The 17375-nt window shown below is 42.0% G+C and overlaps 2 protein-coding genes and 1 long non-coding RNA gene across 22 annotated transcripts in view; 2 read left to right on the forward strand and 1 right to left on the reverse strand.

The window, feature by feature from the left end:
- The window catches only part of PTPRO (protein tyrosine phosphatase receptor type O), a 224642-nt gene extending 222103 nt beyond the window's left edge, over positions 1-2539 (forward strand). For both annotated transcript variants that reach the window (XM_023643174.2, XM_023643175.2), the window contains 2 exons: positions 91-211; positions 1237-2539. In XM_023643174.2, coding sequence (XP_023498942.1) covers positions 91-195 — 105 coding nt within the window. In that variant the 3' untranslated portion in view covers positions 196-211; positions 1237-2539. The remainder of the gene's footprint in view (positions 1-90; positions 212-1236) is intronic.
- A 9792-nt stretch (positions 2540-12331) lies between these two features.
- Positions 12332-14008, forward strand: LOC138924662 (uncharacterized). The gene is made up of 2 exons (XR_011439707.1): positions 12332-12640; positions 13524-14008. It is a non-coding gene; the product is annotated as an uncharacterized lncRNA (long non-coding RNA).
- A 1403-nt stretch (positions 14009-15411) lies between these two features.
- Positions 15412-17375, reverse strand: part of EPS8 (EGFR pathway substrate 8, signaling adaptor) — a 171367-nt gene continuing 169403 nt past the window's right edge. For all 19 annotated transcript variants that reach the window (XM_023643178.2, XM_070269994.1, XM_023643176.2 and 16 more), the window contains one exon: positions 15412-16722. In XM_023643178.2, coding sequence (XP_023498946.1) covers positions 16609-16722 — 114 coding nt within the window. In that variant the 3' untranslated portion in view covers positions 15412-16608. The remainder of the gene's footprint in view (positions 16723-17375) is intronic.

A 17375-nucleotide genomic window follows, 5' to 3' on the forward strand; every position in this document is an offset into this window, starting at 1 on the left:
CCACAGTATTAAAATATTATATCTTTTCAGGTTTTTTTTTTTTGCAGAAAATTATCTTGCTCTGAAACATGTTTTTGTCTTTTCTTCCAGGAGCAGTACATTTTTATCCATCAGTGTGTGCAACTGATGTGGATGAAGAAGAAGCAGCAGTTCTGCATCAGTGATGTCATCTATGAGAACGTTAGCAAGTCCTAGCTCAGAATCCGGAGCAGTAAGTCGGGAAGAGTCCATCATGAGTGCTCTGTCTTAGAACAATGGAAGGGGACATGATAGGATACAACAAAAGGCAGCACCAGCAGTCATACGTTTTGACTCTGACTCCACAGAGGTGGTCACAGGGAGGTAGGGAGAGAGAAATACCGTAGTAGATCTTAGAGCTTCAGTGCACCTTCGTTGATGGGTGTGACATGCAGAAGCTTTGGCAACTCATGATGATTTGACCTCCAATCCCTCTGCCCTGAACTTTAATTTACTCTGATATTGTATCTGTGCCTGAGATACCAGGATACTACCATCCAATGCTATTTATCTAGATATTCTGTGCAAATACTTTATTGATTACAGTGGTCATGCAAGAGGTTACAAAGAAAACATGAACTAGAGTGGAGACCACAAAGAAGAAAAACAATATTGACAATAGTCTCAGGATAGCAGAGTCTAGAAATGCCTTGACCTCATCCGTTATGTGAGCACTTACTTGAGAGCTTCGTGAAAATACTGGTAACATATTCAACGCCTTGTGCTCAAATTTGGACTAGAAAATCAGATTTTGGAGGTGTAAGTAATCGTGGCTGAAGTAGCAAGTAATCTGCCAATTCAACTCAGTAAACAGAATGTGGAATGGGGGGACGACTGAAGAGACAGGAGAGGACAGGGACGGGGTGCCTTGTGGGAGAAATATAGAAGGATAAGTAGCATATGGACTGGTGGGTAGCAGGATAGGATTAACATTGTACCTGTGCAGCCATCAAGAGATAGCTAAAAAGAACAAGGTGGCAGGAAGGATAAAGAATGAGGAAACACAGAGAGAGGCAAATTTGCCAGTAGAGGGAAAGACATTCAGATCCACAGAAAGGAGGCACAGATAGACCCATGTCCACATGGGCTGTGGAGCTGAGTGCAATGAAGGCTAGTGGGGGAGTTAGAGGAAGTCTCTGTACTTCAGCCACAGAGCTGATGATGGGCGGCTTTGCTCCCCGAAGCTGCTTACTGTGTCTCTCTCTCTCTTGTTCACAGGACAGGACATGATGTGTACCCATCCTCCCTTGCTTCCAGAGTTTTTGGGGGGCCTTGCTAGCCATTTTGCTAAAAGGAGCCCCTGCTTTGTAGTATGTGGCCAAGGAGATAATTTATCTCATAGAAGCACCGGGAAGACTTAGCCTTAAAGAGCCTACAGTGTCTTTTGGACTCTTTCACTTCTGGACATCTAATAACGGACCCAATTCAACCAAACACCAGAAAGGTCCAGATGCTCAGCAAAGGGCAGGAAGCACAGCACTTCCGAAGAGTTTCATTGGCCCTTTGCTGGTTGGGCTGAGTTTTTGTTGTTGTTGTTTTAAGTGCAATACTTTTTTTATGTGTGTGATTTTATCAGAAAGTTGAATTGTTTTCTGCCCACATGATTGACCAAGTCCCTAGCCCAGGAAGGAACGGGCATTGTTCGTATCAAATTATACCTCATTGTTAAAAAGAGGCATGGCCACACATGAAGAAATGGGAATTTTACTTTAAGGAAATTGAATCCGCGATATCTGTACACCCAACATTAAGCTGCTGGATCAGGAGCGGGGAGGGTGGATGAGGGAAGAGAGAGGGGTCCTACCCACAGATCAACTGCATCTCTTTTCCAAACATGAAAAGCTGTAATTCAGCTTCAAAGTGGAGTAGAAAAAATATTTGTCTTAATTGTTCTAGTTCTTGATGGTTTTCTTCCTTATTAACAGTAAAGTGTTTCTTCCTTGGCCCTCTTGGACTAATGCCACTGTCCAGGTTCTTTTTCAACAAACCAGATCTGGTTCGGAAAAGTTTGAAGTCTGACTCTTTAGACTCCATTGCTGTCTGAGCAATCTTGGTGCCTAACTTTGCATTCCTTTTTCTGTTGACTCACCTCCACGTAAAAGCTATTTCTTTGAGAACTATAGGCTATGAAAACGCACTTTCTTTCCCCCAAAGAGCTGGGAATTTACGAAATTATGGCAATGAACTGCAGCATGCTAGGACAATTATTTGGCTACTTTTTTTTGTAATATTGTCAAGCGTCTCTATGGATTCCGACAGAGATTTGTTTTGTTTTCTTTTCTTTTTGGTTGTCAGTTTCATTTTAACCAGTGTAACTAGTAACATTTTATTCTTTGGATTTTGTATAATTACAGTACATGATTGTGTATTGTGATATGAATACTGTCAAACGGACATTGATGGCATCGTGAAGCCTGTTACTTTGTGTCACTTCCTGAGAAATAAGAGGTGATGGTATGGATATACAAAGGAAAACATTTTGCGTTGAGAGTAAACACAAGCTGGCTGCTTCACTGTGGCATTGTGGCTGTCGTGGCCCTTTCTATGTGAGCTTCCAGGGCCTCTGCTCCTCCTGTGTGTCTGATCATTGCTCCTTGCCCTGGCTTGCCTCCACTGCTGATCGTCTTCATGAAGCCGGGTACATAGGATCGCTTTAATATTTTATCAGTGACCTTGTGATGGTGAAGGATGCCAGGTAACAGCTCTGCACCCTACCGTCTCTTGCCACTGAGAAGGGCTGGCCACAGCAGACCCTGGCACAGTTCTTTGCAAGACCTGGCCAGCGAGGCCCAGGTTCACCTTGCAGGGGGAATGGCAGAGGATGTCCATACCCTGCAGGTTAACAGCTTGGGCTCCCCAGGGATTGTCACTTTGGACTCACCTCCCTTCCTCCTGTTCTCGCCTCCCTGCTGCCTCCTCCGTCCTCTCACTGCCACCCCTTTATTTCCCTTCTTGGATGTGTTAATAACATATCACGCCATTCTCAGGAACACACATGGCTAAAGAAAGGTGGCAAATGTGTATGTGAATTCTTAGATTTTCACACTTGGACAGGTCAGGAGTGAAATGTGCAACTGTGGATGAGCCGATAAGATGCGTGGTGTGCTGGAATGCATTTCCAGCTTTCGCAGGCTGGAACATTACTTCCCTGAAACTTAAAGCACTTCATACATATTTCATGTTTTTCTTGAGCACCCCTTCAAGGTAGGGATCAAGTGATACCAGATCAATTTTCCCAAAAGAGAAGATGAAGTATTCAGAGTTTAGACTGGAGACTCACAGTTCAGACCACAGAAAGGTCACACTAAAGCACTTTACCAGATCATTCCTTCAGGGGTCTCTACAGCTGTCACTCTGCTCACTGGTGCACTGGTGCCCCTCAGTTTGTAGAGCTTATGGTGGGAAAAGCATCAATCTGTCAGAAGACCTGGGTTTTAGTCTCAACAGATGACTAGAGCTTATCTCTTGAGTCTCAGTTAATACAGTGTAGAATGACCTACGAACAGCTCTATATTTTGCAGGAATAAGGAGTATCAGGTACAATAATTCACTCAAAAGTGCTTTGTATCTTTTTCTTTCACGTATCCCAAAGCTGCTCTAACCAGTTTAATTTCCACCCCATGACTCAACTTTAAGCATTCAGAGGGGAACGTGCCAGGGCCTCTGTATGATTAATTAGGGTTTTTTTTTTTAATCATCTGAGTAGTGCAATGTACTGAACACAGAGGCATTAGCACATGCAGTTCCCAACAGCCTGCATAGTGCATAGAAAGAACGGAAGACTTTGGAATTACAAACTATTTAACTTTGAGTGTTACTGAGAGCAAATTCCTTGGCTGCAAAAGTCAATTTCTGAAGTTAATTCAGAAACTACCATTAGGGTATAATTTATAAATTTAAGAGTTAATACCAATATATCTACTAGTACACATTATATGATTTTATTTAACTTGAAAAGGAAAGAAAGTGGAGGATGACAACTTTTTTTGGGACAGCATTCTAATTCAGGGTTTACAATTCTCCACTACAAAGTCAACTTTGCCCCCCAAATTTAAAATTAGTAAAGTCAGTAAGATTTTTTTAACCTCTTAGAAAATCCATTTAATGTCTTATAAAACCTTTTTCAGATTTTATAATATCTCTCCTTTTCTTAAGCTGTCTCTGCCCCACAAAAGGTGATCCATCTCTCAAAGAAGGCTATGGTGTCAACATGCAAAGCAGGGGCCAGAGGCTTTGCATCCAAATTTTTTGCGGACCATATGAGAGCTGCTTGCTAGAGGACTGGCCCTTAGCCAAGGAGTTAAAATTACTGAATTCAATTTCTAAGAGCCAAAATCCTTCCTGCTTTCTAGCAAGGAGGTCTTCCTTTCCACCTCGGGAAACGTCTGATGTAATGTGCTTCAAATTATCTGGCTCGTTTCCTAGCTCACAGATCTCTAGCCTGGTCCTTGGCACAAGCTCAGAGTCCAGAGGCCATGCCCAGGACTGAATATAACATCCACTTTGGCCAAAGGAGTTATAAAGCAACAAAAACATAACACATGCAAAAACCGCAGACTTCTACCCCCAGTTTTTAACAGCCCCATTTGGATGCATGGAAAGGAAACTTAAGCCATGACGTCTCTGACACCTGGCCTTCCAGAACAGCAGGATTTTTGTTCTCAGTTTCAGCTGATGCTTATCACAAGGCCTGGTCCTGATGGGTCACTTGACCAAAGAGTGTATAGTATCGGAGTATAATGTGGTGCTCTGGGAGTTGTATTTGAAGAGGGACATTAACAAATTGAAGGTTGTCCAAGGCAGGTCACAACAGCCCATAGTAACAAGACCTGGGAAAAGTGGGGCTGTTAAGTCTGCAGGAAGGGAAGAGTCATTCATTCATTCAATCATTCATTCAACAAAATGTTTGCTTATCTAATCATGCTGAACGAATGATGACTCCATCTACCAATGAAAGATTTCTTCACCACTTGCAGTATGCTAATTATTATAAGCACAAATGGTGCCATATGCTGATTTTTTTAAAAGTTATGGAATCACAGTTTAGTTGTTGTTGTTGGAAGAACCAAGAAAACATTAGTCAAGTCTTTTTCAACATTTTCCACTTCTATATGCCAAAGCTTTGTCAATACATTTCCTGAAATATCTACCAGTCAAGAAAATGGTCTTATGCTTTTTTCCCAATGGCTCATTGAACAGAAACAGCAGGTTATTATTGTTTTTGTTACTCATCAGCCATCACAGATCCTGACATTCTCTCTCTTCGCTGATGAGAATCACCAAGCTAGCCTTCTCTCCTACTCAAAACAGGACTCTCCTTAACCATACCCCTGGCAGATGGTGAACTCTTTTCTACTCAACACCTCCAGGATGCAGAATTGCCACCTCACAAGGCAGCCCATCCCTTCACTTCTCAGAAAGCATTTCCTTCTTTTGTTTACACATCTAAGTACTTTACTAACATTAAGAAAGTAAGAGTCTATACCTCTCATGGATATAGGCTTGAAGCCCAATCTACTTCCCTATCTTGGTAAAAGGGCCGGCATTGCATGCACGCTACTGCCCAGAGCTGCTCTGAAGAGATGCCTGGTTTCAAACCTTTCGACTTGAGAAATAATAAATTTCTAACACCCTAAGAAAATTACTTATTCAACATCACATGCCAGGCACTGTGGAAGGGGTGGGGCTATGAAGATGGATGAGCCAAGGTCCCTGCTTCAAGTTTACATCCTAGTAGGAGAAGCCAGAGGTGAAACCAAGGGCAAGAAAGTATTACAGATGCCGTGATAGAAACACATAAAGCATCCAAGGTAGGCCCAAGAGAAGGGCAGGTGATTTTTTTCTGGAAGGGTCAGAAATGACAATACTGCCACATTAAAGTATTAGAGATTATGGAGCCACATTAAAGAATATTAATGATGTGTACTCATTCCTGCATCCAGCAAACATTAATAAAACACCCACAGCATCAGTCACCGGGACCCATATGGTGACCAAACCTCCAACCCTGCCTTCTGAAGCTTTCCTTCCTGGCTGACTCCAAAGGGACAATTTAATTCCAGGCCTCACAGACATCTACAGCTCATGGGTTCCTCAGCAGAATCCAGTGGATTTACTGTTACTGCAGATGTAACAGAGCATTATCTGGGTTACATCTCCCGGCCACTTGCAGCTGGTTCTGTCCAAAGGAAGGTAGCTGGAAGTAGTAGACTCCACTCCCTGGCCCCTGGCCCCTGAAAATCACCCAGAAGCAACCTTCTCTGTCTCTCTCTCTCTATCTCCAGATAGAGATGGTGGTGCCAAAAAGATGGAAGGAGCCTGGGTCCCTGAATCACCACCAGGGGGAGGATTACCTTCCTGCATTGGCCCATGATGTGATAAGGGAATAAATTTCTAGTGTGTTGACACAGAGATTTTGTATTGTCAGCTACAGCAGTCAATCTTCCCTCAACTAACATGGCTGCACAAGGATAACCTTTTACAACCACCTTTGGTCTCAGTACAGTGGGAGTTTTTCAGGGCAGTGGTGTGTGACTGCCCAATAAAATTCCCAGAAGACAGGTTAAAGATGAAACAGAGCAGAGCAAGGTTAACCCACGATGCAAACGAGGGCTAAGGGAAAGCCCACAGAACAAGGATGGTTCTTGTAATAAATAAACTTCTCTATGGAAATATATGCATTCTTCTCCAGAAGAAGATTTCCTCCAAGTTAGATCTCTCCTCCTCTTTTTTGGTTGTCCCTTTCCAAACGCCATTACAAGACCATTACTCAGCCATTTTTAGCCTTATGTGAGGCTACTGGCTCTGAATCAGAGTCCGGGGTTCCTATGAACAATAGGCCCCACAGTGGTTTCACATCAATCAAAGCCCAAATGTACAGGAGGCCATGAGGCTTGGAACGTGGCACAATGCTGAGCAAGCCAGGCCGTTGCTTTGTATGCCATGGTGAGTTCCAGGGCAGTGGCCAGGAGTTCAAAGCCAGCTAACACAAAATAGTTTTCTTCAGTTCAAAGAACACCAAAAAGTCCAATGGGCTGTTTCAACTAGGCAAGGTTAACTGTGACCACTACTGCCTTTACAAAACAAAACAGAATGGTCTTTGAAGGGTTTAAAACCCAAACTAGATGACATCTTCCCTTAACCAGTGACCTTGGGAAGCAGTCGCCATAGGGCCCAGCGGTACAGCAGATTGGAGCAGCTTAGAACAAGAGAGTGTGGATGGAGAGAGACTTGAGCTAAGACTCTGCACCTCACTGTGACTCAGTTGTCTCATCTGTGAAATAACACAGTGATGGTGGCCTTCTCAAAGGGCTTCAAGAAGATAAAGAAGGTCACGTGTGTAAGGCGCTGAAAGCAATACCTGGAATAACAGTCGATTACATGGCTCCGGGGTACAAGCAAAGCTCCCACATCTCCAAGGGCCATCTTGGAACTCTTGAATAAATTTGATAAGAGCTTCTGAAGCTGCTACCTGAGCTGGGCTGGCTCAGTTTCCCCAGGGTGACACCTGAAATGCATCGCCCCTGCCAAGTCACAGGCCTCAGAATATAAAGGAGGTGCAGCCTGTGACCCAATGTGGACTCTTGTGTCACAGGCTTGTGGTGCCTAAGCAGGAGCTGAGCCCCTAGATTGGAATCCTGGAGTGCCCGGGCCTGGCTTTCCACTCTGATTCTCTACTACCAAGTGCATCCGCAGTGTGTGTGCTTTGTGTCCAGCTGCATCACTCGCACTGGAGGGCTCCCCAGCAAAACAGTGCCAGGGCCTGATTCACATCGGGAAAATGTCTGCAATTGTGCAGGCAATGTGTACAAATCTGTTGCGCTAAAACTAAGTCTGAAAAGCTGGCTATTTCTTCTAAAGCAAAGAAGCCAATTTGTACAAATGGTAATACGTAAGCACACAGGGGTAGAGTTAAGAACAGAGGCTTGGAGCGAGCAGGCGCCCCTGGTGCACACCCCTCAGCCCTCTGTGAACTGGTTTCCTTGTTCATAAATGGGAACAAGAAGAGCTTCCCCCACAGGGTCACGCTGAGGATTAAACGTAGAGCCCTCGGCGCGCTGCCTAGGTGGGTCGGGGATGCAGAGGGACACAGATGAAAAAGTCCAGACAGCCGGTGCTCTGACACTTACAGTGGGGAGAAGTCACCTGGAGAAGTCACCGACTACCTCTGAGCCTAAGTGTCCCCAAAGCACAAAGCAATATCTTCCTTGTGGAGCTGTAAAACTCAGAACTGATGTGTAAAGCCCTAGCCGAGGGCCCGGCTCAGTCAGCTGTATGATTCTCTGAGTCTCTTGCAGCAGGTTCAGACCACCAAACCCTCCTACTCATTCCAGCACCAAAACGCCTCCAGAGTGAGTGTGCCATTGACTCCTCCATCCCCCGTGGGCGCACTGACATGGAGCATGCCTTCCAAGAGGCCTGCTCGCCAGAGTAGCAGGAACAACCCTCTATGCTAAGTGCTTGGAGTCAGCAACTGAGTCAGAGAGGCCTCGTCTGCACACACGTCTGACAGGGGTCTGGGACGCTCAGTTGGACAAATGCTAAAAGCAGTGGGAATTATCCAAGCAACTCCAGATAGCTGTTTTCATTTGCATTTTGTAAACCCACTGCGCTGTCACCAAGGCATAAAATAACAACAGTCATCTTCTCGTTTTTTTGCTATTGCTGCAAGATGAATGAAATGAATTACCCAAATGTCTAAATTCCACTCTACAATAAGATTGGTTTTAGAGATCGGGCAATAAACTAACTTTCCTGTGCCGTTTTCCTAATATAAAACGTGTCTCCACTTGCTGGCTGCAGGATCTTGGGTTGCTACAAGTTATTGATACTCTGGACCTTCTCATCTTGCAAAGGGCTGTATTTTGTAAGCCAGACAACAGATCATGGCAATTGGCTTAGCCGGTGGTCCAACAGCTCTGCTGCTTTCATTCCCTCACTAGTGTGAGCCAAATTGATCCTTTTACCGCACACCTCCTAGGAGCTGGAAAAGACCCTGTCATTGCTTTATTGACTAGACATGCCACACAAACAGATTAACTCGCAACAAATGTGTATCCATCCCTGGTTCTACCCTGGCTGTCACAGGGAAGACTGGGACCAGGAACAGCTAATTTTTGCCCTGATTTATTAGCATCTTGTATAATTTCTATTCCAAAGCATAAATGTGGAACCATGAGAGAACGTCCAAAGGCGATTCTTCTATTTAAGTGAAGTGGTGCTTTGAAAGGTGTGGTTAGCCATCTGAATTCCCCAAAGACATCAATGACTGTTGAGACCGAGACTACATTTCCTGCTCTAATTCTTGCCATGGAACGATCAGCTCTGAATCTACCTTCATGTCCACCTGCAAGGGCCTTTGTGGAGGAGGGAATCTATGGGACCTACACCAGGGATCTCCTCTCTGTGGCTTCAAGGACACAAACTCTGATTTTACCGATTTTATACAGTGGTATACTATATAAAGTTTCATGTTAAAAAAATGTTTCTGCTTAAAATTTTGTCATACAATAACCAATGACATCTGAGAGAAAAGAAGTGCAGGATATAGACAAGTCCTAGAGATGAGTCCAAATTTAGTTGTTCCACTTACCGTGTGACTGTGCACAAGCTCCTTAACTTATATCTGAGTTTCAATTTCCTCTTCTATAAAGTGGGGATATCTGTGAAAGTTCTCAGCACATGTGAGTTCAGGTCCTATTCCCCTTTCCTTAAGAATAGAGGGTCCCATGCAGCAGGCCTTACCATATGAAACCAGTTCAAAGTAAGAAACCATCAAACAGGACATGCTGTGGAAGACCTATGGATATCGATTTCTCACTGATGTGTGTGTATGTTGTGTGTTTCCATTATCTGAAAGAGACTGTTCCCCTTTTTGGGGGATAACAGGAATGACCGAGATGGAGAAATTATGTTCCACTGCATAGGCAGGCTTGAGGAACAGGACTGACTGCTTCAGGGCTGCCCCAGGTGGGTCAGCCGAGAAAAGAAGCAGGAATTGGGCCAAGTGCCTGGGACTACAGTCAGGAAGGAAAGAGTCCATGGGACCAGCCTGGACCAGGACCATCTGGGCCTGGCAGGAGCACTGGTTCATTGCCCACCTCGTTCCAGTCCCAACCAAAGGCAATGTGCCTAAGGCTCTTCAGGAAACATCTCGGCTATTAAAATCTTCCAATTGATATAGAAATCCAGATTCAGGACCTCAGTTCCCTCAGAGCACCTGAGCAGTTTCTTACCCCAATTCAGGTTAGAGTCTAACAGTGTAGTTCTTAGTAATTTCTTTTATATTAACATAATTTTACTAGTTTTTCATTTTATAACCTTTCTTTCACAAACATGATGAGATAAACCTGAATCTTTGGGTATCAGAAGATATTTTTTCCTGGTGTCCTCCCTCCACCAAAAAAAGAATGAGGACTTCCCATAAAACTAAGCTCAGAGCACTGGCTTCTGCAGCTTCTTTCCAGCCCTCAATTCCAAGGACAGAAAAGAGCAAAGAAGCCAGGAAAGAAGGCTGAGAGGAGGTGTAGGAGTAGCCACTGGACATAGAACCCTTCTCCGGGAGTCGCCTATGGAAACCACAGCTTTTTGAGTGGTGGTTGTTTTGTTGTTTTATGTTTTGTTCTAAAGAAGGAAAAGAAGATCTAAGGAAGGGTGGTAGAATGGTAACTACCTTCACCTCTCAATTCATTGCTAGGGGCCCTTTACACAACTTTACACAGATCTCTAACTAGACTAAGTTAAAGGGATGCCCTTTGGGAAAAACTAAATGTCACGGTATAAAATCAAAGCCTCTGGGAAAGCAGCACCGCGGGTTTTGGGGTATAATTTTGCCCCAGGAGATCAATAAGACTAGCTCTAGGGATAAATGAGGCAAGCTGCAAACCGTTCTTTACATTGGACGTTCCTGGATGGCAGAGGATACATCTAGGATTCTCTTTGAATATACAATTCTTAAAGTAGACACTTGAAATGTTTATTGAACGAACATTGTCTTCTACTCATAAACAAGCAGTCTTTATATAAACCTCTTTATTGAGTTTGTACGACTTTTAGTATTGTTCCAGCCTCCTTATGTAAGCACTGCGAAGAGAGTGAGAAGATTCAGTCCTAGTGAGATGTCCATCCAACCCCCAATGCAGCCTCTTCAATTTAATTGGAGAAAACAAGTGAATCTCAAATCTTTCTATAAATTTTCTTAGGAAAAAGTATGAAAGGAAGACTTTTAAGTGACTGGAGTGCCTCTTAAGTGGGGGAAGGGAAAGAGATAAAATTCAGTGGTCATGTTTGATAAGCAGTACAAGACTGCAATCTTTGGGATAAGGAAACCCACTGGCTCTTTACTTGGGGACAATTCTCCAATGGCAGTGCAGTGAGCCAGGAGCCAAACAGAGCAAGTTAGTCCAGCTGAGCTAAGGAGGCAAAGATCAGAGTTCAGGGCACTGGAAATGGCTGGAATTTCTAAAGAAAGCCACCAGAGTGGAGGAATTTGTGCAGAATGGCCACAGAAATCCATAAGTGAATCCACTCAGTTTACATAAGGCAACATCACCCAATGCTTACCACAGAGTGACTGCTACAAGGTTGAGAGTGAAACACAGCTACCAGAGGTAGCTGTGCAGGGGGACATTAGAAGTCCAGTGCAGCAAAAGTGAAGAGACCTGTTTAACACCTTCTAATACCTTGGGCACCCAGCTGAGACACAAAAATCCTGGTAATTTGTCCAAAAAAGGGGTATGCCTTAGAAGTAAGGACTTCACAGTAAAAGCTACTCTTGACAGGTACAGACAAAGCCTAAAAGCAAGCTCTGACAAGATTTTCAGAGGAGAGAGAGTTCGTAGGCAGAGTCCTATCAAGTAAGAAGACCCTGTAAAGTACATTAAGCTTGCCATGATCCATCCTAACAAAGAATAAAACCAAAGCTATACAAATTCAAAGTGATCAGCCAGTATAGAATTGCTTGCTAGAACAAGGATGAATGTCTTCAAAGGAAGATAACATATTCTAAAGTATCTAAAACGTATCATCCACAAAGTCAAGCATATAATAAAAAATTAATACATATGCAAAGAAAGAGGAAAATAGGACCGCTAGTGGGAGAGAAAAAAAGCAATCAATAGAAGCTAAGCCTGAGATGGCCCAAATGTTGGATTTAGCCTTTATGTACTATAGAAATAAAAGAAAGTTGTTCAAAGAACCAAAGGGAAATCTTATTTTAATGAGTGAACAGAAAGTCTCAACAGAGAAATAGAAGCTATGTAAAAGAACTAAATGTAAATTCTAGAACTTAGAAAATACAGTAAATGAAAAGAAAAATTCTCTGGGTTGACTTAACAGCATAGTAGAAAACAGATCACAGGAGGGGGAGAAAAGGGCTGGTGAAACTGAAGACATATTAACATAAATTTTCCAATCTGAAGAATGGGGGAAAAGATTTTTAAAATATTAACAGAGATTCAGGGATCTTTGGGATGATATCAAGACTCCTTGAGTTGAGGACACAAAGCTTAGAGTGTGGTAAGGGCAAGGGAGCTAAAGTTCACAGCAGAGAGTAATAGAGAGGAGAGAGCTGCACGAAGAGCAAGCTTGGGAGATCTGCATAGGGTCCCCACGGAGTCTTATGGTGAGTATGGATCAGTGCATGTGTATGAGAAAACTGGACAAGGCTGAGGAAAGAACCACCGGAAAGGATTAGAGGAACAATTCTCAGAGCTCACATAGGGCCAGGAATAGTTCTTATTACCACCTGGCAGAATGGAAAACATAATCCATGGAACAACAGGTTGGATATTCAGAAGGGGTTTGCCTCAACAGAGGGACAAAATTAGCTCTAATGTAAGTGCTATGCTGGTTCCACCTGCAAAGCTTAAAGGCAAGATCCGAAAGGATCAAATTCTTTCCAAGTAACTTAACAGCACCCCAAAACAAAGCACAATGACATAGGAATACAAAAGTGTCCAGCACCTAACAAGGTAAAATTCACAATGTCTTCTATCCAATTAAAAATTACCAGACATACAAAGAAGCAACAAAATAAAACCCATACTGAAAAAACAAAATCAATGAAACTAACCTAGAAGTTATGAAGATGAAAGAATTAATAAACAAACATTAATATAGATATTTTAACTGTATTCCATATGACTGATAAAGTTGAAGAAATACTGAGCAAGTTAAATAGAAACATGGAAGATGTTAAAAAAGTCAAACTTCCAGAGATGTAAACTCTAAGGTCTGAGATGAAAAATATCATGGTAGAGATTAAAAGCAGATTAGAAATCGCAGAAGAAAAAGTAGTGAACTTGAAGACAGCAATGGAAACTACCCAAAATGAAATAGAGAGAAAAAAAGATTGGGTAAAAAATTAACAGAGCATCAGTGAGCTTGGGAAAACTTCAAATGGCCTAATACATAGGACATTGGCGTTTCCCAAGGAAGGAACAGAAAAAAATGAAGTAATAATGGCTGAAATGGTACCAAATTTAATAAAAACTATAATCCCACAGTTCCAGAAACTCAATGAATACCAAGAACAAGAAATAAGAAGAAAACTATACGAAGACCACACCGCAATCAAGTGGCTTAACACCAGTGAAGAGATCTCCACTTTGGCAGCAGCAGAAGGTGACTCTGGTTTCTAGTTTTTTCCCCTACATTTTCAAAACCAACATCATTCATGCCCTCAGAGGAACCAGCATCGACTGTTCAGAATCCTCTCTTCAGGCTCTCTGTCTCAGCTTTATAGGGGATCTCTCCTCTGTGCTCCTGAGGGATCAGCACCAACACCAGACAGTGCCTCCTCTTCAAGGGTGTGGTCCAAGCTTTTTAGGACCCTTCCTCCAGGCTTCCAAATGCTGGTAACTCCAAACCTTCTTTGCTCCCCTAGCCCAAGGTGTGGGAGCTGCTTCCTATTATTACTACTTCCGTGATGGTTCAGTGTTCTCTTTTTGCCTGTTTAACCAATTCTTTATATTAAATGCTGTATAATTAACAGAGAAAGATGATTGCATTTTGTTAGCTAAAAGCATAAACATTTTTTATTGTGGTATGGAATTTCAAATATGTATAGAAGAGTAAGTATAGTAGCTAAGTAGCCAGAGTTGGAATGGGTTAGTTATTGAGCTATTCTCTCAGTTTCAAACCCATTACTTTATTTTCATCTTTTTGATTTGGGGCTTTGCCAGGTGGGTGTCCAAAAGATTCTGCCCCAAGAGTGTGCTACAAGGAGACAGAAAGCTAGGGGGAGAGAAGGGACTTGCTTTCTCCTGTTTTACTTCCTGTTTCTGTCAGCTTCACCCTAATAATGGTTCTTCACTCTATAAGTAGGAACTGATTCCCAGTAGGTTCCTGTGACCCATTTGTGTTTCCCCACACTCCTGGAAGCAGCCTGTGTCCTCTCAGAAATTCGAGTACCAGCTGGCTGGCATGCTCTCCTCAGAGATCTGAGTCTCAGCTCCATGGATTTGCTGAACTGTTTTCTTAGCTGAATTCTTTTCTGAATTCCTGGCCACAGCACCAGCTAGGCAGTGCCCCCTTCTCAGAGGTTTGTTTACGAGCTGTGGGGTCTTTCCTCCAACTCCTAGGTACCAGTGACCAAACTCCTCAAATGCCTGGATCCAAATTCTGTAGTAAGTCTCCCTCAAGCTTTTCAATTCTGTTCATCCCAACACTTCTCTCTGTCCCCATAGCTCTTAGGGAGGTAACTGCTTCCTGCAATTACTATCTCTGTGATATTTCCTTTGGAATTTTATAGCATAAAGATACACTTACAAATTATATCAATTTTTAAAATATCAGAAATGCTACATTACACATGGGTTATTCTAACTTTTCTATCTTATTTTCTTTTGTCTTATCCCTACGTTTTCAGAGGTTTTCAATAATGGCTAAGTTCTAAATGTGTGTCAGAGCTTATGAAATGGAAAAGATCTACAGTAGTTCTTTATCACTCTCATGTTTGCTTCACTTTGTCCACGGGGCAATGTTACAGAGAGACTGAGACATGGAAGACAAGAGACCCCACATCCCTCATGCTTTGGGGAAAGTCAGCCTCTAAAAAGCTAAGTCTCCTCATCAGTAAAATACAACTCAGAGATTTACTGTAGACATCTAATAAAGCAGCTATGTGGAAGCACTTAGTAATCACAAGTGCTGTGTAAATTTGTTTTTACTGCTGTGACCAGATGGTAGAAGGAAAAGATGATGAAATAAGAGAGGTGGAAAGAAGAGAAACAACTGAAGAAAGTATTCCAGAGTGGTTTCTACCCACTCAGTAATACACTGGAAATCAGTTAAAGGAAAAAAAAGGAGTGGGCCTCTGTTTTTCCCATTCCACTCAACCCTGATCCCCAGTCTACATACCAGAGATCCTTTATGCCAATGAGACGGAAGCCATTTATTAACATACAGCAAATACTGTTTATTGCAGACTTTCCAGCTGACTCATGTGAAAAAGGCACTATGAAAATTAATGAATCTAGATAATCTCTCTAAATGGATTTATGTTAAAATATACAACATTCTTACATAACATCTGCTTTATATATGTGAAATAATATAACATTTAATGACAAAAGTCGTGTTTCCAAAAATAACATTTGTTGAAGGTTAAGTATCTTTCTTTTCTCTATCTAGAATCTTTCACAGGATTAAAATATGTGTAAATTAAGTGTTTCTTATTACCAGAAAAACTTGACACAGATAAACACATAAAATGGTCTCAATTTCCTTTTAACTACTTATATCAATATTCAGAACTGAGGCCTTCATTAAGCAAAATACTGTAACGCACACCAATGCAGGCTACTTCCTGTGACAGATTTTGAATGTATATGACCTCTTTTCCACTTGTGCTTTCTCATATATAAGAACACAGCATAGATAATAAGCAGAATATAAACTAAATCAAAATACAAGCTATACAAGGAATTGTGATCAACAGAGCCACGACAAATAAAATGTCTTGGGAATGCTCCCTAGGTTTATATTTCCACATCCAAGGCCTTGTTGTATTTTACAGTTCATTAAATGTTTAAAATTTTTAAGCTGTTGGCATTAAGAACTTTAAATAAATCTAAATATTCCATCATTGAGTATGTCAAAGAAGCAATCTAAGTAAGCAGAGGCAGCCTAAAGGAAGCTACACCCTGAAGGACAGACACCATCATCACAGGCAAAACTGAAATTGTTGAGATTTTAAGTCATGGGCAATATCTTTGCTTTGTTGCCATAAACATGGGCAATATCTTTGTTTCGTTGCAACAAATAAATTTACCACTGTCAAAAAATGCCTGATTATGCATTGAGATGGAAATGAAATATTTAATCCAATAGACGAAACTTCACCTTGGTAAAGTAGGCAAAATATTTCCCAAGGTCAAAAGATTCTCTTTAAAATTTTTCAGTTTTAATAAAAATAATGGGCCCAGAAGCAAGTCCTCTGCTGACTTATGTTTGCATTGTTTTTTTTATGGCAATAAGTTAAGTATCCCAAGAAATAAGAATCTCACATTCCCTTCATGGCTTCTTAAAACAAAGCACGTTGGAATAATGCCAAGAATAATGGAGTTTAAAAACAAACAAATAAACAAATTAGTGACTGCTTCCCTCATCAAAAGATTCCACTCCTGAATCGCTAGCAGCGGCACTGATTTTTTCCTGTCGTCTTCGCATGATTTCTTGCAACTCGGAGCTGCCACTGCTGTCCTGAAAAATAAACATGGTTCAGATGAGATGGTTACTGGTTTGTGCAGCTGCAAGTCATGGAATGAAACGGCTCAGGGTAAACATCCTTTGTGTTCTTATACCTAAAAACTGATGCTTCTAGACTTCACTAACGTATCACATTAATAATCTTTTCATTTGTAAAGTATCTTAAGGTAATTCATTCACCAGGCCTTCCATTTAAACATGATAAAGATAAAACAGTAATGCATATGGAATGCTCTAGACTCCCTGGGTGAAAGAAGATATGTGTATAATAAGCATAATAAGATGGTAAATTATCAAAGGACCCTCTTTAGTCAAGCAAGATAACTTATCTGCCTTTAGGGGATTCTAAATCAGGCCCAAACACTGGGCTCAGAATACACCAAGTTTAGCTCATACAGTTCTGATCCTCTGATATCATGTTGGCTTTTCTCCTTTCCAAGCTCTGCCTATAATCCCTGTGCAGCCTCCTTAGTCCACTCTCATCAACGGGAATCTCTGGGAACACAGGTGAATCATCTCAAAGATGAACTAGATGCAAGAGAAGGATGTGGTGGGAAGGTGGCTGAGGAAGACGAAGAATCTCAGGCAGTAAGTCTCTGCCTCAGTTCATATCCAGAGGAACAGGAGCAAGAGATCCGGAGGAAGTG

This window comes from Equus caballus, chromosome 6, assembly GCF_041296265.1.
Source record: "Equus caballus isolate H_3958 breed thoroughbred chromosome 6, TB-T2T, whole genome shotgun sequence".
In the NCBI taxonomy this organism is placed as follows: Eukaryota; Metazoa; Chordata; class Mammalia; order Perissodactyla; family Equidae; genus Equus; species Equus caballus.